General features: G+C 57.2%; 1 protein-coding gene across 1 annotated transcript; it reads right to left on the reverse strand.

Annotated features, from left to right (window-relative positions):
• Positions 1-75: 75 nt before the first annotated feature.
• On the reverse strand, positions 76-22,628 carry PNOC (prepronociceptin). Its single transcript, XM_004614742.2, is given in 5 exon segments — positions 76-432; positions 2,279-2,673; positions 2,675-2,695; positions 11,770-11,921; positions 22,428-22,628. Coding segments are annotated over 4 exon segments (624 nt in total). The 5' UTR covers positions 22,522-22,628; the 3' UTR covers positions 76-432; positions 2,279-2,316.
• Positions 22,629-24,020: the final 1,392 nt, after the last annotated feature.

Consider the following 24,020-nt stretch of genomic DNA (forward strand, 5'->3'; position numbering starts at 1 on the left):
GCCTTGAGCACTGCCAGGTTTGGCCCCGCTTCCTCCCCAATAAATTAAAGTAGAAGAAAACCCAGTCAACGTATGAACCATTTGCTCAGTAGAAGTTTAATGGAGAGACGTCTTTAGAAGGACAGCTCTTTCCAAACCCGAGGTGGGCAGCCGGGGGCCCTGACTACTTCCTTTGGCCAGGACGCCCAGGAGGGAGAGGGCAGCGAGCAGGTCCACGTTAGCGGGGAGTTACAAAAATACACTCTGGTGAGGACACACGGGTGTCATGGAACATGCCGGTGAGGGGAGAGTGGGGGAAAAGCCAGACGGAATGGGGGGACAGCCGGGTGGTGGGGGAGGGGCGGCCAGACGGGCAGGGAGGATCTGGAAGTGGATCCGGCCTCGGTTCCCGGTGGGCTGGCGACATGCTGTTTGGGGGGGTCAGCGGGATACCTGGGGAGACAGAAAGGATTAAACAGGAGCCCCCCCCAATAACTTAAATGGCAGTGCCCATGTGTGTGGCCCTGAGTCTGACCCCAGCACCGCACCCCTCCCCCAGCATTGCAGAGAGAGGCTGGTAGTGGTCCTAGGACCTGCCCCCGCCCCCTCCCCCCGCACCACCATGGGCTGTGCCCCTTGTCATTTTTTTAATATAAGAATAGGGTGACCCGAGATTCCCAGCCCCTTCAGCTGCTCTGGCCTCGTGGCAGTTACGGGAGAGGAAGGAAGCCATCCCTCGAGCTCACAAATCCTGAATCTCAGGGCAGTTGGAGGGCTGGGTGGGGTCCCTAAGGCAGGCAAACGTAGGGTGGAGGTGGGGAGAGGAAGGGGTTTGCCCCTGGGCAGGCACGACCCCCAGACATGTCCGTCTTTCGTGAGCAGCTGCTGTGAGACCCTCCTTTTAGCCAGTGTTTCTTGTGGCCCCTTTCGACCTCATAGGAAGGTTCCCTTGTGGGACCCACTAACATCCTGCCGTGGGCTCCTACTGACCTGGCTCTCACCCATGTCCCCCTCGGGGCCAGAGGGGGGGTCACAGCGTCCCCTGCTCTAGGCCCAGCGGGCCGTGGCGAGCGCTCCTTAGGGTTGCTGGTGCCCACAGACACTCGTTTCATGCCCCCCGCAAGCCACCCGTAGGTCAGGCTCTGTGGGCCCGAGCTCTGAGGACATGCAGCCCGGCGCTGAGGCGGGGGAGAGCAAGTGCCGGTCTGAGAGCAAGGCCCAGGGGCCAGCGTGGGGTCCCCTGCAAAGTGGCTGCAATGAGTTCCAATAGTGGGACGAGAGACAGGAGTGGGGAGGGGGACAGACTGGGTGAGTCTCCTGCGGAGGGGCGGCCGGCCAGGTTCGGCTGTGGCTGTTTGATCTGTCTTCTAGGCGCCAGGGGGCATGGCCCGGGCAGGCAGGAACAGAACAGGGGGACGGAGCGGGCGACACACCAAGGCCCTTCACCGCAGAAGGCGCTCCCGGGAAGCAGGAAAAAGGGGGAAGATGGCGCCCGTGGCCTCAAAGCAGCGAGGTCCACGGCAACTGTCCACGTCATGCCCAGCAGGCAGGCCGCCGGGGCACCGCGGAGGGCCCGTTGCTGGCCAGCTGTGGATGTACCAGGAGGGGACCAGGGAAAGCAGCTGGGCAGGCTCCTGCTCTCACCAGTTGGGCATGGGGGCCATCAGGGCTGGCCGGGTTCCTGCCTCCTGCCCGTCCAGGCCAGAGCGGCAGGGCGGAAATCCCCACGTCACAGCCTCGGAATTAGCCAGCGCGGCCGGCCAGCTCCAGCTCTGGGTTCTTAGAGATAAAGGGTCCAAGGGAAAGAGGGGGCGCTGCTGAATGGTGACTATGGCAACTGGGGGTGGGGATGGCCCGTCCTCTTTGCCGTCCCCATAGTAACTAAGCCCGGGAGAGCCAGAGAGAATTAGTTATCTTAACCTACCGCCACGATCCCCATGGTAACCAATCTCTGCCTGGCCCTGCTCAGCCCCGCCAGGGGCGCCCCAGAGGAGGGTCAGGAGAGCAGAGACAACACTCTGGAAGGGGTGTGTGTGTGTGTGTGTGTGTGTGTGTGTGTGTATGTGTGTGTATGTGTATGTATGTATGTTTATATGTATGTGTGTATATGTCTGTATGTGTCTGTATATATGTGTGGCTATGCATGTCTGTGTATATATGTGTGTGTGTATGTATGTGTGTATATGTGTGTATGTGTATTGTGTGTATATGTGTGTATGTGTATGTGTGTATATGTGTGTATGTGTGTGTGTGTGGACAGCGGGCATCTGAGGGGTTCCTCTCGGCCCTGTTCACTCACAGGAGGGTGGACGGCAGGGTGGGGGGGCCCCCCGACGGCTATGCGTGTGCTTTCTGGCGCCAGGTCCGCCGGCGCTGGCTGGACTGCATGCTCAGCACCAGGTACTGCCTCATGAACTCGCTGAAGCGCTTCTGGTTGGCCAGCTTGCGGGCAGACTTGCGGGCCCCTGTGAAGCCGCCGAACCTTTTCTGCAGCCGCTTCTGCTGCACGTCTTGAGGGCCGGGCTCCGGGCGCTCCTGCTCCTGCCCCAGGCTCCTGACCCGGGGCATGCGCTTCAGCTGCTGCGTCTCGGGGGCGCCCCCCACTTGCTCCGAGCCGGTGGGGTCCAGCTGCCAGGAGTCCCCCGCTGTGGCCTCGGTGCACGGAGTCCAGAGGGGGGCCGGAGAGGCCCTGGCCCTCACACTGGAGGACACATACCTGAGGTGACGGGGTGGGGACTGTGTCAGGCGAGGCTGGGCGGAGTCCACACCCCTCTCCCGGGCAGACGCTGGCTCAGCTCCCATGAACCCGAGACCCCCAGACCTGAGAGTTGGGCTCATGTCCCCCCTCGGGCCTTCCCGGGTGCTGGGAGCCGCGCACAGCTCAAGGAGTGCCCTCAGAAGGTCCATTTTGTTCTCTCTTGGGTTTGGAGGTGCCAGGTTGGTGTAAGAACTAGCCACAGGGCAGCGGAGCTAGGCCAGGGGGTCGTGGCACATGCCTGGCCACGTGGCTGACTTCGGCCTGAGCCCTGACTCACCGGGCTCAGCCCCAGTGCGCCCTCGGGCCCTTGGAACCCAGAGTCTCGGATGGCTGAGCAGCCCCTTGGCCTCCACATAATGTTCTTTAAGACTCACTTCTGACATTTGTCAGGATGCAGATTCTCAGCCTACAATCGCTGGAGACTGATGTAAACAATCAAGGACTTTTCGGGTGCGTGTGTGCATGTGTGTGTGTGTCAGGGGGCACACCCAGTGGCGCTCAGGGCTTACTTACTCCTGGCTCTGCACTCAGGAATCACTCCTGGCCAGCCAGGGGGAACATGTGGGGTACTGGGGATCTAACCTGTGTTGGCTGTGTGTAAGCCACTGTACTATGACTCCAGCCTCCGGAATCTGATTTTATTGTATTTTATTTTATTATTATTTTTATGTTTTTGCTTTTTTTGATCACACTGGCAGTGCACAGGGGTTACTCCTGGCTTTGCACTCAGGAATTACTCCTGGCGGTGCTTGGGGACCATATGGGATGCTGGGATAACATTGGTTTGTCCTTTCTACCTTGCCACAGGAACCTTAGGTTTATTGGGTTACTCCCATCACAGTGCTCCCATTCCTCTGTGTTTATTTATAACCTCTTTATTTGTGCTCTGTTAACTTGTAAATATTGTTTTTCTCTTCTCCTAAGTAAGTCATTTGCATATTTAATTTAGATCAGTGTCCTTTTTGTATAGACACAGGAAGACAGTTAATGCTATGCTTTTGTAACTTGGGAGTTAATTGACTCCGAATGATATTCACTTTGGGGCATCTGTTTTCCCAGCTTAAGCCTCAGTTGCCTTACTTCCTACCACCCCAAAAGCAGGGTCCCGACAAGGGACTGGATGAACCCAGAGCAAGCTGTGAGCTGTGTGCTACCCTGGCATTGAAATGGGCCTGGCAAAAGTGCCATAATATTCTTAACTATAAGTTAAGAGCAAGATCATGAACAAATACTGTCATGATCCAAAAAGCAATAGCTAGATTCGGACCCTGCTGGGGTAAGGAATGATTAATCTGGCCTGAGCATTGTAGTCTGAGTCTGTGGCGAGATGTCCCCAGGAGAGCCAACCTACAAGCTCAATGTATCTCTTACTGTGTCTGTACAAAATAACCAATATTAAGAAGTATAATTAAGATGCTATTTAGGGTGTTAATTAAGTTACTGGACTAAGGAGAGCAGAAACACCCCTAAGTGATATTCTGCCCTTGAGTGGAAGAAGGGCTTTCGATATGTTGATTATGCTACCAGACGGAGTGCGGTGTCTACCCCCAGTGTGGAGAGTTGGGGAGAGAGACCAGGGCAGCAAGATGGAGCATGGAGAGACTAGCAAGGGGGACAGAGGGAGAAGAGTGTAGGGGAAGAATGCAGGAGCAGGCGCATGGAGAGACGAGAGATGTGGCTGCGAGAGGGAGCACAGGGAGATGAGCGGGAGAGACAGACAGGAGGAGACGGGAATGAGGGGCAGTGTGAGGCTAGATTGGGGAACTCAGGGAGACTGGAACAGGCGCGTGGGGAGAATGGAGTGAACAGCAACTGATCACCAACCAGCTTGGCCCTCGAGTCCTCCTTCATCCGCCTATGGCAGGGGCTGCCCAGGCGGGGGTGGGGGGAGTGACCCGAGTCCACCGAACCCAGACATCGAGAGAGAGAGAGAGAGAGAGAGAGAGAGAGAGAGAGAGAGAGAGAGAGAGAGAGAGAGAGAGAGAGAGAGAGAGAGAGAGAGAGAGAGAGAGAGAGAGAGGGAGAGAGAGGGAGAGAGAGAGAGAGAGAGAGAGAGAGAGAGAGAGAGAGAGAGAGAGAGAGAGAGAGAGAGAGAGCGCCATCAGGGCTTTCCCTAGCTGTAGCCGCCCGGTGGATACACAGGAATTGAACCTGGTTTGGCCGCATGCAAGGCAAATGCCCTACCCGCTGTATACTATTGTTCCAACCCCGAATATGCATTTTACTTTTTATGGGGGGAGGGGGGCCACACCCGGTGATGCACAAGGGTCACTCCTGGCTCTCCACTCAGGAACCACACCTGGCAGTGCTCAGGGATGCTGAGAATCGAACCCCGGTTGGCTGCGTGCAAGGCAAATGCCCTACCCGCTGTGCTATCACTCCAGCCCCCCTGAATCTGCATTTTAGACCAGCCTCCTGGGTGAGCCTGAAAAGTCCTGTTTAGAACTTTTCGGAAGTGACACTGGACTGCACAGGAAGGCAGGGCAGCACGCACAGCACTTGGGAAGCCCAGAGAAGTGTGGAGGTTGGGGAGAAAACATGGTTCATCCCGCAAAGACTAGGAGACCCAAGCTTCCTGTTTGTCTCCCTCATTGCACAGCAGCAGGGGGAGGGTGGCTGGACCTGCAGGTGGCTGGACCTTCTGGAAGCCCCCGGAAGATCTAGGTTTCCAAGCCCATATGGAAATCAGATTGTGTGTCAGTCAGAAGTTGCATCTCTATGGTCCAAAACAGAGGCCGAACCCACACCCATGGCTGAACTGGGGGGCACGCCCCTCACCTTCAGTCTTTTTTTTTTTTCTTTTCTTTTTGGGTCACACTTGGCGATACACAGAGGTTACTCCTGGCTCTGCACTCAGGAATTACTCCTGGCGGTGCTCGGGGGCCATATGGGATGCTGGGAATCGAACCCGGGTTGGCAGTGCAAGACAAACACCTGACCCACTGTGCTATTGCTCCAGCTCCTCTTCCCTTCAGTTTTGATTCAGGGGAGGGTTTGGGGAAAAAATGGGGAACCTAATGGACAATAGCATTTGTAGCACCAGATGGGTGTGTGAGCTGCACGCCTAACCCTCTGGTGTGAGCGAACCACGAGTCTCTTTCCAGAGATGAGCTAATAGCCCATTAGTGAGCTGGGTACAGAGTCACAAGCCACGCTGTGGATACGGCTCCATTAAGCCAGAGTTGAATGAACATCTGCAATGTCTTAGGTTGCTGCCAGATGGAGCTGTAAAGCTGGGCCCGTGGAGAAACTGAGCAAAAGGCCATTTCAATGCCCGGGGCGAGAGATTAGGAAAATAGACTCATTCGTCCCCTGGAAGGAAAAGAAGAAGCTCATCGGACTCGGAACCATCCAGTTTCTGCCTTTAGACTCCGATCACATCTGACAAGAGGCACGTGGGAGCTATTTACTTCCGGAGGTTCTGCCAGCCTCTTTCCGGGCCAGCACCAGCAGAGCAATCGTGCAGAGGAGGAGCAGAGGGCCCCTGCTGCCAGTCAACGCTAAGAGCTTCCTGGTAATAAAAATAGAATCGCCAGAAAGTAGGTCCCCCCTCCACCCGTTTGTTGTTTTAGAAAAATTAAAATTTCCAAGACTTTTTATTTAGTTGCAGGGGACGGGGAGGGGGAGGGGTAGTATTTTATCTTCTTGTCCCTGAAACAACTCTGTAAATCCATTTTTTCTCTCCTGGAGGTCTCAGAGTATCACAATTAGGAGAAAGCTCGGGATGTTGCAATAAGTTCGGGGAGGGGTGAGTCATTTACCAACCAAAGTCACAATCCAACAAAACCCAGTCACACTCAGACCATTAGCCTCCAGGGACCAATAAAGATTCCCCAGGAAGCTAAGAGCCCAGAGGGTTCTGGAAAGAGCCCAGGAAGGCCGAAATGGGTGAAGAATTTGGGGAGGTGACCCCGAACTGTCCAAGTCTCGAGGGTGGCTACAGCTGCGGCGGGCTAAGCGGTGGTTGCTCCTCTGAGGGATTCCTCCAAGTTTCAAAACAACCGGCTTACAGGAGAAAACAGACTGGAAGTAACCCGAGCAGCCGGGCTGGGGTTGGGGCGTCTGTAGACCCCACTGAGGTCTAACCGGCCCCTTTCTGACTTGTCCCAAAGAGGTAAAGCGAACAGTAAATCTGGACCCCAGAGACTCCGGACGTTATGGAGCCGAGGAAACGGCCTCCGTGTCCTCGGGCGGCTCGCTTTGTGAAAACGCACCAACGGCTCCAGGGCTGAGCCCATCAATGGAAGGTCCGGCCACCGGGCCAGCTCCACCGGCCACCTGCTGAGCGCTGTGCTGTGCCACGCTGTAGGGGCAGAGGGTCGCCGGGGACCCCTGGAGAGGAAGCCCTGCCCTGGAGGAGGGGGTCCAGGGGATTCAGTGGGACAGCCCCAAGGGGCCCGGTGGAGAGAGCCTCGGGTCTCAGGAGAGTGGACGCTTCCCTAAAGGTGTCCCACCATGCACAGGAGCAACTAGGGGAGGGAGCAAGGGGCGCAGCTGGACACCGTGGGGCAGGCTGAGGGGCAGACAGGATTTCCGGCCATTGGAGCACACAGAGAGGCAGGTAGTGGGCACCTGAGGGAGTGTCCTGTGCCCTGGGGTTGCCCTGGGAGATGGCAAGAGCATCTTCCAGGACTGATACCTTTCTCTCGTGTACCTTGTATGTGGTGTGTGTGTGTGTGTGTGTGTGTGTGTGTGTGTGTATGTGTGTGTTGGGGGGGTTGTCAGAGTCCCACATGTGAATTGTTCTTTCAAGAAATGTGACCAAGGGGCTGGAGCAACAGCACAGCGGGGAGGGTGTTTGCCTTGCACGCGGCCGATCCGGGTTCGAATCCCAGCATCCTGTATGGTCCCCCCGAGCACTGCCAGGAGTAATTCCTGAGTGCAGAGCCAGGAGTATGCATCCCGTATGGTCCCCCTGTGCACTTCTGGGTGTGACCCAAGAAGCAAAATTAAAAAAAAAAAAAGAAAAGAAATGTGACCAGAAGGGAAGGGAAGAACCTGGGGAGGAATGAAGGAGAATGCCCGAGAGGCAAAGGAAGATGGGAGGCAGGTGGGAGATGGGACAACGAAGGCCTGGCCCAAGAGGTCTTCGGGAGACCCTAGAGAATTTCCATCTCAGTACGGAGGCCCTGAGGTCATGGTACCTGGGTGGGGCGTCCACACATGCTTTAGGGGTAGGGGTGATGATGGCAGTTATCAAGGGGGCACTGACACGCAGGGCTGATTCATTTTGTGAAAATATTTGGGCCGGAGCAATAGTAGAGGATGAGGGGCTTTGCCTCACACAGCTGTCTTGGGTTTGATTCCAGGCACCACATAGGGAGCCGCGCACCCTGAGCACGTAGCCAGGAGTAAGTCCTGAGGTGCAGCCCCCCAGTACAAAATAATACATTTCTGCAGAGTCGGGACATATGGCTGGAGCTTATGCCAAGCTTGGGGGCAACCCAGGTTCTACCCTCAGCACCCACGGTCCCTAAGCACTGAGCCAGGAGTGGCCCAGGATGCAGAGGTAGGCTCAGTATTTTCTTTTTCTTTTTCTTTTTTTTGGGGGGGGTCACACTCGGCGATGCACAGGGGTTACTCCTGGCTCTGCACTCAGGAATTACTCCTGGCAGTGCTCGGGGGACCATATGGGATGCTGGGAATCTAACTGGGTTGGCCGCATGCAAGGCAACTGCCTTACATGCTGTGCTATCGCTCCAGCCCCTCTTTTTTTTTTTTTTTTTTTAAATTTTTGGATCACATCCATCGATGCTCAGGGGTTACTTCTGGCTCTGCACTCAGGAATTACTCCTGGTGGTGCTTAGGGGGCCATCTGGGATGCCGGGGATTGAACTTGGGTTGACCACATGCAAGGCAAACACGCTCCCTGCTGTACTATTGCTCTGGCCCTCTCAGTATCATCTTGACAGAGAAATCCCTAATGCTTTTTTTTTTTTTTTTTTGCTTTTTGGGTCACACCCGGTGATGCACAGGAGTTACTCCTGGCTCAGCACTCAGGAATTACTCCTGGTTGTGCTCAGGGGACCATATGGGATGCTGGGAATCGTACCCGGGTAGGCCATGTGCAAGGCAAATGCCCTACCCGCTGTGCTATCGCTCCAGCCCCCCTAATGCTCTTTTGGGAAATATGCGTAGTATGAAAGTAGTGACCCTGTGTGCCTCAGGGACTTAGCACTAGTTCTGCCTGCAGGCAGCTAGTACCACTGGTTTTTATTTACACCAGCTGGAACTTTGTCCCCTCTCGTCCCTCCTCTCAGCCACTGCCACCCCCATTCTCGGGCTGTCTCTAAGTCTCTCTCTCTCTGGCCTGGCCACAGAGCATGGGGTTCTCCGGGCCACCCCCACTGGCCCCTGCGCTGGACGCTCCTTCCCTTTCAAGGGCGAATAATATTCCAACGCACTTGCCTATGAGATGCACGGATTCCACGTTGGACACGATTTGTCATGCCTACTGGCGACAGTGAGTAGCGCTGACTGGGAACACACGTGTCTGGTGTGTGAGTGCGAGGCAGAGGGTTGCAGAGGAAGCTGGTGAGAACAGGATCCTGCCCGACCTCAGCTGTGTGTCAGCCACAACCCAGGCCTGGCCCCGAGCAGCTATCGCGTAAGAGATTGCCTAATCCGAGCCTTGCTGGCTTGCATGTGAACTCGCTCCCTGCTCTATTTACAAGGACTAAGTCAAGTGTTTGGGGGCTGAACTTTGAAACCTCCCGGGAGCAGCCCGGAGGGAAAGGCATGTGGGCCTAGTGGCCAAAGCCAGCTCTTCTCAGTCCACTGGATCCACTTACTCCTAAAGGCATTGATGGTCCCCCTCCCCCATGCTCCCTGCCCCTTCTCTGCCACACGTAAGGTCTCTGCAGAGATTTCAGTTTCCCCCAAGAGCCCTCTTTAGACAATGTTGGGGTCCTCCGTTCTGTGCCTCCTTTTATTTTTTGCTTTTTGGGTCACACCCGGCGATGCACAGGGGTTACCCCTGGCTTTTTACTCAGGAATTACTCCTGGTGGTGCTTGGGGAACCATATGGGATGCTGGGAATCGAACCCAGGTCGGCTGTGTGCAAGGCAAATGCCCTACCCGCTGTGCTGTCACTCCACACTCCAGCCCCTGTTCTGTGCCTTCTTGGTGTAGTTATCACCGTCCTGACGAGTAGGTGGGGACTCCTGTCTCCCCAGGTGACTTGCAAACTCTCTCTGCTCACCTCTGACTCCCTGGCCCTAGCCCAGAGTCCTGCGCAGAGAAGAAACTCAGGGCAAGCCCGGAGGGATGAATAAACTCGGGGCATGGCTCTTCCTAAAGCAGATGAGCAGTCTCTACAGCCGGGAAGAGCTTGGCGTGTGGGCCTCTGGGCTGCCTGCTTGTCCACCGTCATTTGGCTGCTGTGTTTCTACCCTGGCTTACAAAAGGAGTTTTCTTTTAAAAGGTTGCTTTTAAAAAGGCTGAAGAGGGCTGGAGCGATAGCACAGCGGGTAGAGTGTTTGCTTTGCACACGGCCAACCCAGGTTCGAGTCCCAGCATCCCACACAGTCCCCCGAGCACCGCCAGGAGTAATTCCTGAGTGCATGAGCCAGGAGTAACCTCTGTGCATCGCTGGGTGTGACCCAAAAAGCAAAAAATAAATAAATAAATAAAAATAAAAAGGCTGACGAGTTTAAAACAGGGCATCCTCAATACTACCACTCACCTGTGACATGAATTGTTTCCTTTTGCTCAACTTGGTAGGACCTAGCAGATATCATGTTATGTGAAGTAAATCAGAGAGAGTGAGAAGGGAAAATGCTCAATGATGTCATTCATAGTGCTATAAAGAAACAAATCAAAAGCAAGGATAGACCCTTAGTCACCAGCAACAAAACTAAAGTTATTAAGTGGCAATGGGAAGTTGAAAGAGATGGGACAGACAGGTGATATGAGGACAATGGTGGAAGTTTTCTGACCCTTTGATGGTGATGTAAGCCATTCCGTATGCCCAAATCATAGGTAAAGATTCACACTATTGTAAATAAAACTACCTCAATAATAGTATTAATAGTTTTACATTAATAAAAACTACATACTTCTGTAAAAAAAAAAACAACAACAGGGCATCCTGGGGGCTGGGGAGATAGTACAGGGGGTATGTTTCTTGCCTTGCAGGCAGCCGATCCAAGTTTTAGCCCTGGCACCACGTAGGGTCCCGTCAGCATTGCGAGGAGGGATCCCTGAGCATAGAGCCAGGAATAAGCTCTGAGCACTGCTGGGTGTGGCCCCAAAGTAAAAATCAAATGGAGCATCTTTTAAAAGAAGGTTTTTTTTTTTTTTTTTGTCTTCAGAGGAAAAGGCTGAGGATGTAAAATGTAAAAATTTGCGCAGAAAAGCAAACACTTAGGAAACCTCTTAGTTCATGAAAGGCAATTTCACTCTGAATTTGCACCTCTAGCCCAACCTTTAATATAGGAGACTTGGGGGCCAGAGTGATAGCACAGTGGGGAGGGCACTTGCCCTGCATGCGGCCGACCAGGGTTCGATCCCCGGCATCCCATAGGGTCCCTGAGCACCGCCAGGAGTGACCCCTGAGCGCAGAGCCAGGTATGGCCCCCCAAACAAAAAACAGAGCCCCCAAAACTTGTAAACAGGAGAGCTTGAAAAAGGTGTTTCCGTAGCATGATCTAGAGTTTTAGAAATGGAGGGTGACAGATGCTGCCCTCGGCGGAAGGGTGAAACCGATCATCGAGTGCAGGGGGAGAGAAAGGCTTCCTGGAACGATGAATCACACGGGGAGGGATCCTGGGGTGGGGGGAAAGCGAGTGGAAAAAAACTCGGATTGACAGATGGGGCTGAAGGTGATCCGAATTTTCTTTTTTTAGCCATCTGGGAGTTCGTCAGGTTCTCTAAAGTGAAGAGAGCCAGGGATGGGGCAAGTCCCTGTTTGAAGGGCAGCCCGGGAGGGACTCAACGCTGGACCCTCCTCCTCCCCACGTGCATCCCGGCGGATGGCAAAGGGCGCCCCCTGGAGGTGGCGGCCCGAGTTTGCAGGGTGTGCTTGCACCTACCTCGAGGCTGAAGCTGTCCAGGGCAGGCCCCAGCTTCTCGCGGCAGCTCAGACAGGCCCGGTGGCAGCTGCCGGAGGTGCGGCCCGGGCAGAGGCTGAGCAGCAGGAGGCCGCAGAGCAGGCGCTTCATGGTGCAGCGTGGGAAAGCGGGGCCTGGAAGACAGGGCGAGCAGCCTCAGAACCCGCAGGGGGCACAGGTGCCCAGGGACCGGCCTTCTGGGCAGCTCCCGGTGAATGCCCCGAGCAAGCTGACCGGCCTCAGCCTTCAGGGCCATGAGGGGCATGGGGGGTACCTGCATATCTCAGGGCCCCCACGTAAGGGAAGTGAGGTCCCTTGGGAGGTTTGCACAGGGCCGTGCAGCCCGAGCGAGGTGTAGGGATGAACCCTGTGTAGACAGCAGTGCCCCTCTCTGGGGATGTGCCTTTCTGGAAGCTTCTGCCGGATTCTGGGTCTATTTCCTCTGCAGACATGACCCGGCTTCCGGAACGTAAGCTCTGATGTGGGTGCAAAGCACGGGACCGGCCACTTAGCAGGGAGCAGAAACAGTCCAAGGCTGAGCGGCAGTCTGCAGGGCCAAAGCATGAGTTTCTATTCTTCCTGCAGGACTGGGCCAGAAAAAGGGGCTGGTTTTTCCTGCTTCTCTTGAAGTGCAGCCTCCCGGCCGGCCGGCCGGGCCCCTGAGTCAGGAGCGGTGCCATTTGGGTCCCCATGGAACCACCCTGGTGAATTAAGCAGGAAGGGGAAGCGAGGAGCCCTGGGGAAGTGTGAGTGTCCCCAAAGGAGGAATCTGGGGATGGATGCACTGCAAGTCTGTGTGTTCCATGCAGGAAAGTTTTGCCTCGGCAGAGTGAGTGTCGGAAAACAAAAACAGGAGCCTTTGTTCTGTTTGCTGAGAGTGCTGGCACCCGAACAGCCTTGCAAAGGCAGCCGTCACCCCTGGCCATCAGACACGAAGTCTGCGGCAGCCTCTGAGACTTGCAAGCATCTCCTGCATGAGCATGGGGAGAATTTGTCCAAGGAGGTGCCATGGACGGGGGCCGGGAGGGCCCTCGGCAGAGGCCCCCGTTGGCAGGGTACATCAGCTGGGTATTTCTCACAATCAAGAGACCTGGAGAGCTTTCACCAGAGCAAGAGGTGGCCAGCAGGATAGGGCTGAGGGTTTGAGAGCACAGGACATAGACTCTCGGAGGCGTCCCCCCAGGAAGAACCCCCGAAAAGGGAAACCGCATCCGAGGGCCAGCAAGGGTCACACTTTCCGGGTGCTGGGGTGGCCCAGGAGTGGGAATCCTGAGCACGTGCCGATGAGCCGGTCTCCTTGGGTCACCTTCGGATCCGTCTGCCCACTGAGCCGGCCTCCCTCCAGCCACGGTCACACCTGCTGACATCACTTCCTGCCTGCAGGGACGGCGCTGCCCCCGGGCTGAGGGAGCCAAGGACTTGGCAGTGCCCCTGCCTCACCTCCCCATGTCCGCCCCGGCGTCCCTTCTAGTCGGCTGACTCCTCCGGTGACTCATCCAGTCCCCAGCTCCCTCTGGTCCTTCGTGCCTTTGAATGAATTTTGTTTTTTTAAATGTCTTTGGGAGGGAGCGGAAGTTGGGGTCACACCCTTCAGGGCTCAGGGCTGACTCCTGGCTCTGTGCTCAGGTGAGAGCCCGGGGAGTATATGTGGAGCTGGGGATTGAACTGGGCTGGCTGTATGCAAAGCAAGTGCCATTTCCCCCTTTTGCTCGCTCTCTCTCTCTCCCTCTCCCTCCCCCTCCCTCTCCCTCCCTCTCTCCCCTCTCTCTCTCCCTCCCTCCTTTTCCCCCTGTCTCTCTCTCCCTCTGTCTCTCTCTCTCCCCCTTTCCCTCTCTCTCCATCTCTCTCCCCTCCCTCTCCCTCCCCCTCTCTCTTCTTCTCTCTCCCTCTCCCTCTTTTTCCCTCCCTCTCCCTCTGTCTCTCCCTCTCCCCTCTCCCTCCCTCTCCCTCCCTCTCTCTCCCTCTCTCTCTTTCCCCTCTATCTCCCTCCTCTCTCTCTCTCTCTCTCTCTCTCTCTCTCTCTCTCTCTCTCTCTCTCTCTCTCTCTCTCTCTCCCTCTCTCGTCTTGCTAATGGCTTTTTCTCTTTCTCCCTCCCCTCCTGGCCTTGAATGAGTCCCTCTGAGCTGCCACCTGGGCCAGGTCAGCTGTGTCCCTCCACTTCCTTGGCACTGCAAAGCAGCAGGTTACAGTAAGAAGCAGGGCGACCCTGGGCCGGCAGGTAGGACAGCCCCATGGCTGGCTTGTGGGGATGGTGGTGTTCTCTCCTCTGCCCACACTGTAGACTCCCTGGCTCAACATCAGCTTCTCATTTGCAAAACGGGCCAGAGAGTGTCTGTGGCTTGTGGTGGCTAAAGGTTCCCCGTTTGCCAGCTGTCGTATGACACTGGGGCTGGAGAGGGGGCTCGGGGTGAGGCCCTTGCCTTGCACACAGCCCCCTCTGGGTCCATCCTCAGCACCACAGATGGCCCCCATCATCGCCAGGCGAGATCCCGGAGCACTGGTCCATGTGGCTCCCAACCCAACAGACCCGACCCAAACCCGTGACCCACACCACGGAGAGCAGCCCCTGGCGCCTTCAACGGTGCCCTCGGAAGCCCCCAGTCCGGGAGCCCCGCGGGGCCTTCCCTCTGCTTCCTTGGCTGCTGGCCCGGCTGGCGCCCCCGCCCCACTGCTCTGCCTCCCCTGCCCTCTAGAACACGCGGGGCCCGCCGTGCCATCCACGGCCACACGGTGGCAGTGTGTGTGTGCCACCGGGGCGGGAAGGGGCTGGCCTCATCTGCTTAATTCAGAATTCTGAGATTGAGGTTAATGAAGTGCCCTTGGTGAGGTTTCTTTTTTTTAATTTATTTTTTCTTTTTTCTTTCTGTCTTTTTCATGAACTTCAGTAAAACTCCCTTCGCCCTCAGGGACTGCTTGGGGGTGGCCTGGTGTTTGTTAGCTGCCGTTCTAGGTGCAGGGAGAAGTGGCCCCTACTCGTCCTGCTGTGGACAGCCCAACAGGGTCAGCTTGGGGGTGGGGCTCCCTGCCCTCCCCAAGGGAACCCGAGGCTGCCCCTGAGCCCCCACCTCTTCCTCTCTGGGTCCTGTGCCCTCTTGTGTGGATGCATGTCCGCACCCCAGGGGGGTCAGGACACCCGGGATGAGAGTGGAAGCCTCTGTATATGGAACGACCCTCGTCAGGGCAACACCATGGATTCCCCCTGCAGCCCCCGCCCCCCACCCCGGACACAAAGCTGCCAGGGTCTCAGCTGGACTCTGGGGTTTTCTTTGTTTGCTCTCTTTTTTCTTTCTAGCCTGAAAAATGCTTCTGTTAGCTTTTTCTTTTTTTCTTTTTGGGTTACATCCAATAATGCTCAGGGGATACACCTGGCTCTGCACTCAGGAATTATTTCTGGCGGTGCTCGGGGAACCCTATGGGATGCCGGGGATCGAATCCAATTCGGCCCCTTGCAAGACAAACGCCCTCCCCGCTGTACTATCACTCTGGCCCCTTCTGTTAGCTTTCATGGCTATTTTCATATGATCCTGGGACTAGAGCAACAGCACAGCGGGTAGGGCATTTGCCTTGCATGCGGCCAACCTGGGTTCGATTCCTCTGTCCCGCTCGGAGAGCCCGGCAAGCTACCCATGGCATATTCGATATGCCAAAAACAGTAACAAGTCTCACATTGGAGACATTACTAGTGCCCGCTCAAGCAAATTGATGAACAATGGGACGACAGTGCCACAGTGCTTGGGGGTGTTGGACCACACCTGGCAGTGCTCAGGGCTGGTAAACAGACCAGGGCCAGCGCGTGCCAGGCAAGTTAAGTTTTGTGTTACTTCTCTGCCCCTACAGCACTTCACAACTTTTTGATTTTGTTTTTATGTGTGATTGTGTGTCCTAGTGACCCCGACTTCCTGGAGGCCCCCTGAGGTCCCTGTGGTGGCCTCAGCTCCGTCTCCACCTTGCGTCCCCGTGCCGTGACATAATCGCCTCGTATTTGGGGGGGATGGCGTCTCCTGAATTTAATCATGCCTCTGTTAGAAAGATAAAATACCACTGCGGGTTTTTAGCCTTAATCAATTTGCATGTAATCTTGCTTCCAAGGCCAATATAATTAGGTGCTTATCTGTTTGGAGAATTACAGACGAGGCTCGAGCTGAAGCTGAAAGTTAATTGAATTTGCCTTTTGACCTATGGGGAATCCTGCGCTTTGGGTGCTCTGGCGGAGAGGGGGTGGGGGAGCCCTTCCTGCTGCGTGCCCCCCTGTGACCTCCGTGTGCCGTGCTCCCGATGAGCTTCTCTTACTCCCACACCAGCCTAGAGAACCTGGCTGACTTTAGCCCCTAGAGTTTTGGAGGGGCTTTTTTTTTTTTGTCACACCCAGGTTACTCCTGGCTCTGTGCTCAGGAATTACTTCTGGTGGTGTAAGTAATGCCCCGAGGGACCCTATAGGGTGCTGGGGACCAAACCCAGGTCGATCGTGTGCAAGGCAAGAGGTGTCCCCACTGAATCATCTCTCCACCCCCTCTTTACTTTGATTTTTGGGGCTACACCTGCTCACTGTTACTGTCACTGTAAGGCACTGATAAAACTTTACAAGAAAAATAGAAACATACAGCCCCATCAAAAATGTGAAGAGAGGAACAGAAACTTTTTTTCAAAGAAGAAATTCAAATGGCCAAAATGCACATGAAAAAGTGCACTTGCAACCCAGCTGGGAGATGCAAATCAAAACAACGATGAAATGTCATCTTGCAGCACAGAATTTGGCACATCAAAAAGAACAACCAGCGCTGGCCTGGATGTAGAGAGAGAGGGACTCTCATTTCCTCATTCGATGCCAAATGGTCCAGCCTCTCTGGATAACAATATGGACATTCCTTGCCCTGCCACAGAGGCAGGGTGGGGTGAAAGGGACAGGGTGGGGGTGGTGGGAGGGATGCTGGGACCATTGGTGGTGGAAAACGGGCACTGGTGAAGGGATGAGTACTCGATCATTGTATGACTGAAACGTAAGCATGGAAACCTGTAGGTCTGTAACTTTGTCTCACGGTGATTCACTAATAAAAATAAATAAAGTAAAACTATTGTTTCAATTCATGAAAAAAAAACCAACACACCAATATTGGACATTCCTGAGAAACGGGCTAGTGAGTTTCCGTAGGCCCAGCAATACCTCTCCTTGGGACACACCCTAGTGGCCCCCACACCATGCACAAGGGCCAGCTGTACTCCTGTGCGCTGTGGGCAGTGCTCAGGGCTGACTCCTGGCTCTATGCTCAGGGGTCGCTCCTGGTAAGGACTTGGGGGACCACATGAAGTGCCAGGGACTGCACCCAGGTCAGCCGAGTGCAAGGCAAGTGCCCTCCCCCTGGACTCTGGCCCCGGACCCCTGACTCTCCGAGATGCGCCGAGTGCCTCCAATTCAGTTAAAGGGACTCGAGCTCCTAGTGGCCAGGCAGCTTCCCGAGACCACCCAGTGTATTGGGAGCACAGGCAGGACTGAGACAGGGCCGCTTTGCCTCCAAATCGTGTGTCTGGGCACCATGACTGGGGGTGAGTGGGAGTGGAGTCTCACGAGAACGTTGCTGTTGTGGCGAGACGCAGCTCACACACTCCGTTGAGAGGCCCTCTGAGCACGCTGCTTTCCGAATATCCGTCCTGGGCTTGAGCACGGTGGTGCCCATTTCAGAGCTGAGAAGACTGAGGCAGGTTAGGAAAGCTCACTTGGAGCGCAGAGCTGAGGCTCATGCTCTCCACCGCACCTGCGGCTGCCTCTTGTCTGCCTTCCTACAGGGGAATGTACCGCCTGAGGACCCCTTTTTGTCCTACACCTTGATCACCCACCCCTGATTGCCACCCCTCTGTGCTGATTTCTCCCTAGTCTGTGCTCCCAACACAGAGCTTTCTCGGAATCTTCACCGGCAAGACCCCAGTCCAGCCCGCTAATGAGCTGGGACTCCTTTTCTGGGCCTCCTCCTCTTCTACATTCACCAGGTCCCTCTGGAGGTCACCATGCCCCCTGGAAGGGGGGGATGTCAGGCGGGGGGTGGGGGAGGGGAAGCGTCCTTTTCCACTAACAAGGACCCTGGCCCTTTACTCGGCCTCAGTTTCCCTGGTGCAAACCATGGCAATGAGAGTGCAGAGCTAATATTTATTTTGGAGGGGAGGTGGGGAACTGCCCTAGCAGGCCGCAGGGGCCCAGAGGGCAACTCCTGAGGAAGTGTGTCCAGTCAAGTCGGACGGTCCGGGGCGGCACGTGGGCAACCCCAGGTGATGCTGGAGACGGAAGCCTTGGCTTGGCTTGAAATGGGAATCGCTCGAGGTAGAAGTGGGGGGCGAAGGGCAGGACCTCTGAGTGACCCATCCTGGGAGTGGGGCTGAGAGGAGGGAGGTGCAAACCGCAAGGTGGCCGCCAGAACAGAGTGGGAGAACGGGGCCGGAACGGACGGGGGCGCAGAGACAGTGAACGTGCACTGGAACTCGGAAACGACGGCATTAATCACCGACCCAGCAACTGCGTTAGCGATGACGCTGGAAGCCTGCTCCGTGGCCGTCAGGGGGAAGGAACCCGCAACGCCTGCGTCTCACCTGCAGAGTTGCCTTTCACCGTTAGCCAGGCCAGTCCGTGCCTGTAAACAAACCGGCTCAGCGGCCAGCACCTCCCGGGTCTGCGCCCGCCGTGGGGTCACCAGATTGTTGCCTGTGCTCTCTCCCTGGCACTGCGGGGCTAATGTGCTGGCTCATAGGAGGGGTTCAGAGGCATACATGCTCTCCCGGTAGGAGGAACTGCGGAGGAAAGGGCCAAAGGGCCAGAGGACACAGCTCCCGGGGCTGTGTGTGTGTGTGTGTGTGTGTGTGTGTGTGTGTGTGTGTGTGAACTTTGACAGTAGCGGGCTGGGGAGGTGGGCAGGGGTGGGGCAGGGCGGGGAGCTGCTCGAGGTTGGACAGTGGCAGTCCTTTCATTGCCCTGACCTCAGTGCACAGTTCTATACTCATGGACAGAAAAATGTGAATGGGCTGTACAGAGCCTGTGACCAGACCTCCCTGGGTGCCTTCCAGAGAGATTAGAAGATAACAGAAACGAAAGAGCTGAGAGTAGGGCCACCCTTCCATCCTCTTTTTTTTTTTTTCTTTTTTGGTCATACCCAGCAATGCACGGTGGTTACTCCTGGCTCTGTACTCAGGAATTACCTCCTGGCAGTGCTCAGGGGATCATTTGGGATGCTGGGAATCGAACCTAGGTCAGCCGCGTGCAAGGCATTTGCCCTACCCGCTGTGCTATTGCTCCAGCCCCACCTTCCATTCTCTGACCAGCCACTTAGCCCCAAGTACCTTCCACCCTCTGACCAGTCACTTAACCCCAAGTACCTTTCACCCTCTGACCAGCCACTTAGCCCCAAGTACCTTCCACCCTCTGACCAGTCACTTAGCCCCAAGTACCTTTCACCCTCTGACCAGCCACTTAGCCCCAAGTACCTCCCACCCTCTGACCAGCTACTTAGCCCCAAGTACCTTCCACCCCCTGACTAGCCACTTAGCCCCATGTACCTCCCACCTTCTGACCAGCCACTTAGCCCTAAGTACCTTCCACCCTCTGACCAGACACTTAGCACCAAGTACCTTCCACCCTCTGACCTGGCAGTGGGGAGGCGGGTTAGCAAGTGTCCAGACAGTCTGACCCACAAAGATGCAGATGAGAGGATGGCATTAATGACAACAACAGAAATGAAACTAAAGTCCCACCTCCATTTCCAGAAACTCAGTATTGTCCAGGACCCAGGCCCCTTTGGGGAGGGGGCGTCTCTGGCCCAGGGGTGGGCTGGGGAGGGCGCCGAGTCTGATTTCCCATACAGAATCCCAGGGTGGTTCTTGTCTGTGTGCACAGGGGCTGGAGGTGGGGCGTGGGAGGGGGATCGGGAGGGCAGAGCCCTGGGGCTAGGGGCTGGGACCCCAGACTCCTTGGGGGTGGGTGGGGGAGAAACTCTCTGCTTCCCACCCTCCCCCCACCCCTGGGCCTTCAGAGCCAGCAAGTCGGTTTGTGCAAGGAAGGTGCCGGGGCGAGGCAGCTGCCGGCCCGTGGGCACCTGCAGACTCTCTGGGAGGCTGTAGTCTGTCTGGGAGAAGCCCCTGGCCCCCCGTCGGCCTACCAGGCCCCATCAGTGTGCCCTGAATCTCAGCCAGTGTGTGCGGGGCAGTAACCCTCACGTGACAGCCGGTTCCACGCAAGTGTTCCCCAGAGCCCGCTCCGTTTGCAGTGCTCCCAACAGTTGGCCAAGAGGATGATGCAGAGAAGGCCCCCTGCAGCCCACCGCTTCCCGGCTCTGTGGAGGGACCCTTCCTTGAGCACATGGGGGCAGGATGGGGGTCCCAAGGTATTTCATGGGTTCGAGGGTCTATGTAGCTGGGAGGGGGAGCCCCCCCGAGCCAGCAGGCAGAAAGCAGAACCTGGAACTGCCTCCTTCTGAGTGCTCCCGGGCGAGGGCATCAGTATGAAATGACCCAAACCCAAGGCCCGGTTTCCCCCCAGGAGCCACCAAGTTCCCTTCCCCTCGCTCTCCCGCGCGTGCCTGTCTCCCCCTGCATTCAGACACAGCCCCCCCCCGGCCCAGCTCCCATGCCTTGTTGCTTCTCCTCCCCCCCCCACCCACACACACACCCACATTCCTCCAGCCCTGCCGGTCTGGACCAGGCTCCTCCGGGCTTCATTATAGTCTGGCACTGTCCCCTGATACTGTCCCCTTGAGAGTCCTCCTCCTGGCGTGCCCCCGCCCCGTCTCTGGCGTGCCTGGCAGCACCTCCCTATCCCTTAGGGAGATGAGGGTCCCCCGGCTCGGCTGGTGGGAGATGGAGGCGTGAACATAGAGGTCACCTCCGCTGGCTGTACCCGAGCCCCTCCGAGCCCCCCACCCCTGGAGCGTGGCTGGGCAGTCACGGCTGCACTGGACAGAGGAGAGCCCCGAGCCTAACCCTGCCACCCCATCCACCCCCAGCCCCCGCTCCGCCTCCAGAGAGCAGCTGGGGCTGCAGAGCTGCGTTCCCCCCGCCAGCCCAGGGCTGCTCCAGCATAGCCCATCAGGCAGCGCCCTCGTCGGACCCTTTGACCTGAGCTGCAGGGACCCTCCCCGCAGGAGACTCAGGAACGCCACGGAACACGCGTCCTCTGGGTGGAAGGGATCACCGCCTGCGTGGGAGCGAGGAGACGGCTTTCGCTTCCACACTTTGTAAATGTGTGTGTGTGTGTGTGTGTGTGTGTGTGTGTGTGTGTGTGTGTGCGCGCGCGCGTGGCAACCACCCACAGGCAGCGAGAAAGAGCAGTGATTTCTCTGGGAGCTTTTGAGAAGAAGCCAGGCGCTTACTTTTCCTCCTCTCTGCTGAAAACCCCGGCTGGGGCGCGCTGGCGAATGCCACGCGAAGCTCATCTTTTGTCAGTCTGCCGAACAATGTTGCTGGTGATAATTGGGGCAATTATGGGCTGCGTGAAGAAGAAGCGAGACGCAGCTGTCTAAACCCTCCAGCGGGTATTCAAGTCCGAAGCAGCTTGCTTTAAATAGTCTGCTTTTCCCGAATCATCCTGCCTTACTTGAAATTCCCCCCAGAACTTGCCCGGGGAACGGAGTGTGCGATGTTGGGTGGGTTGGGGGGGGGTTTGGGGCGGGGTGGGAGGAGGGGATGGGTAATCAAGAGAGACACACAAAGGGAGGAGAATAAAAAGGAGGCTGAGAAAGAGCCAGAGAGTTTGCACCACTTCCGAACGAGACAGACGAGCAAAGCGCAAGGCACCGGCAGGAGCGCCTGCAGCGCTGGGGCCCGGCCGGAGACCAAGGTCAGCCCTGCAGAGGCGGATGTGGGATTCCCACGCAGCCTGGAGCACGGCCCCCGCCCCCCAGCTCCCTGTCACGACCGCTCACGGCTCCCCAGGTCCGGCTGTCCTCCCCACGGCCCCACCGCGAGCCGATGCCATCTGGTGCAAACAGGAGAACCGTGCCCCGGGACCGACAGCCACGAACCCCACCTCAGGGATACATCGAAGGCGCGGCGGCTGGGAAGCAAAGGAAGAACCAGCTTCCGAGAGAAGCAGCTCCCCAGGGTCCTGGCTGTGGGGATGGGGCGCGCAGACTCAGCGGTGGGGGGGGGTCTCCCTGCACGGCGAGGCCCCTGGCCCCGCTGTGTCCCCCTCCTCAGTCTCACGGCACTGCCGGCCGTCCCTCCCCGGCCAGCCACAGCAGAGTAGCACACATCTGGGCGAGCCAAACTTTTCCTCCTTCCCAAGTTCAGCTTTTTTCTCCTGTGTCCCTCTTTAGGATGGAACAAAGCAAGACAACTCGGCCCCCCACGGCCTCCATTCCCCACCCCCGTACCCGTCCGTCCGTTCGTCAGAGTGCTGCAAAGAAAACGATGTCAAAAGGCCCTCCCTGCCGGCCGGCAGCTGCCTCCTGGACAAAGGAGAGGGCCCGAGAGAGCCCCCGGCTGCCCGGCGGTTCCGGCTCCGAGCAGCTGGCCTGGAGCTGGGGTTTGTTTGCGGGTACCTACCTGCCGGAGAGGTGTCTGCGCGGGGCTCCTCCGGACGCAGGGCTGGGTGCAGCCGGCTCAGCCACCCGGGCATATATACCCTCCCCCACCCCCACGCTCAGCCCTCCCCTTCCCTGCCCACCTCGATGACACAGACGCTCGCTGACCCCCTGCATGCAGTCGGCTGCAGAACGTCCGAGCCCGCCTGGCGGCGAGTGACATCGGACCTGTGACATGGCGAGCTGGCGGGCGTGCGTGCGTGCTCCACCGCCGTACCTGGCTCTGGGCAGCCGGATCCCGAAGCTGCCTCCCTCCGGCTTCCAGAGGCTGCGAGTGCCGTGGGGAGCTGTGGCGAGCCAGTGGGAAGGAGCAGAATCCTGGTGACTGTGACGAGGCGGCCCCCCAATCCGGAGCCACCTTGGTGCCAGAGGAGTAAAGGCGAGGGAGCGGGCCGAGGGCGGGGGCCCCGAAAACCCTCCTCATGCGCTACAGGCAGCCACCGCCACTGCCAGGGCACTGGAGGGAGTGGCTGGACCTTCCAGGCCGGGGCAGGAGGTGGCTGCCAGCTGCCCACTGCGTGGCACCAGGCCGATGTCCAGACTTGACACTCACCTGGCAGTGGCTGAAATCGGGGCTCTGCTGCCAGAGCTAGATGTCACCCTGCGTGCCTTGAGGCCCTCCCTCTGCAGAATGGGTCTAACCCCTCCCTGGAAGGAGAAAAATCAATGACTTTGTATCTGGACCTCCTGAGCATAAGGCTATTACCGAGTGTCTGGTCCGGCCCCCGCTTCTACCTTCTTACACAAAGGACACCCCCAAAACCCACAAAAGGCGACTCCACTCCACAACAGTGTGCCTGGAAAGTATGTCTGTTTTTTTGTGTGTGTATTTTGTTTGGGGGCCACGTCTGGCAGAGCTCAGGGCTTCCTCCTGGCTCTGTGCTCAGGAGTCACTCCTGGCGGGGCTCGGGACATCCTAGGCGGTGCCAGGGATGGGACCTGGTTCCTGCGGGTGTCAGGCCAGCGCCTTAACCTCTGTGTTATTTCTCTGACCCTTTGAAAGTGTGTCTGCATGCTTGGGTGTGTCGGGGGGGGGGGGGGAGAGGGAGCTGAAACTCTTAGAATTGTCCTCCCCCTTCCATTCCCTGTAGAGGAGGGTCTCTGTCCTCCCGAGCCCCCTTTCTTGTCCCAGGAGACTTGCAGGCTGCTCTGCTTTCCCAAGGCCCAGAAACACCCCCAGACTCCCCGTGCCTGGGCGTCCCCGGGGACCAGGCAGAGCAGGAGGTAAGCAGGCCCCGTGCTCATTGCACATTGCACTGGGGACTGGCTCTTTCTGGGGTGGCGATGGGGAATTCTGGGATTACAGAGGGCCTAGGGGTGCCGGCCTGACGACAGGCTGACACCCACACCACTGTATCGTGTGCTTTAGAGTAGCTGCGGTATGAATTCCCGCTCAAGGCGGAAATCAGGAACGGCTGGAAAGCAAGCCTGGGTCTGGGGGCAAAGCCCCCGGCTTTCAGGATGAAGCCTGCACCAGCCCGGGCTTCAGGGGGGCCACATACTCGGTGCCCACTGAGGTTCCCTCTGGGGCCAGAACCTTAACCCTGGGCCAGAGCCGTCAGGGCCAACCCCCAGCAAACCAGCGCTCCCCTGCGCATGGCCTGTGCTCTGCTCTGCTTCCTGCTGTGCTTCGGGCGTCCCAGACCTCGATCCTGATTTCACGCGAGCCACTTCCC

Source organism: Sorex araneus, chromosome 1 (assembly GCF_027595985.1).
Source record: "Sorex araneus isolate mSorAra2 chromosome 1, mSorAra2.pri, whole genome shotgun sequence".
NCBI classification, from domain to species: Eukaryota; Metazoa; Chordata; class Mammalia; order Eulipotyphla; family Soricidae; genus Sorex; species Sorex araneus.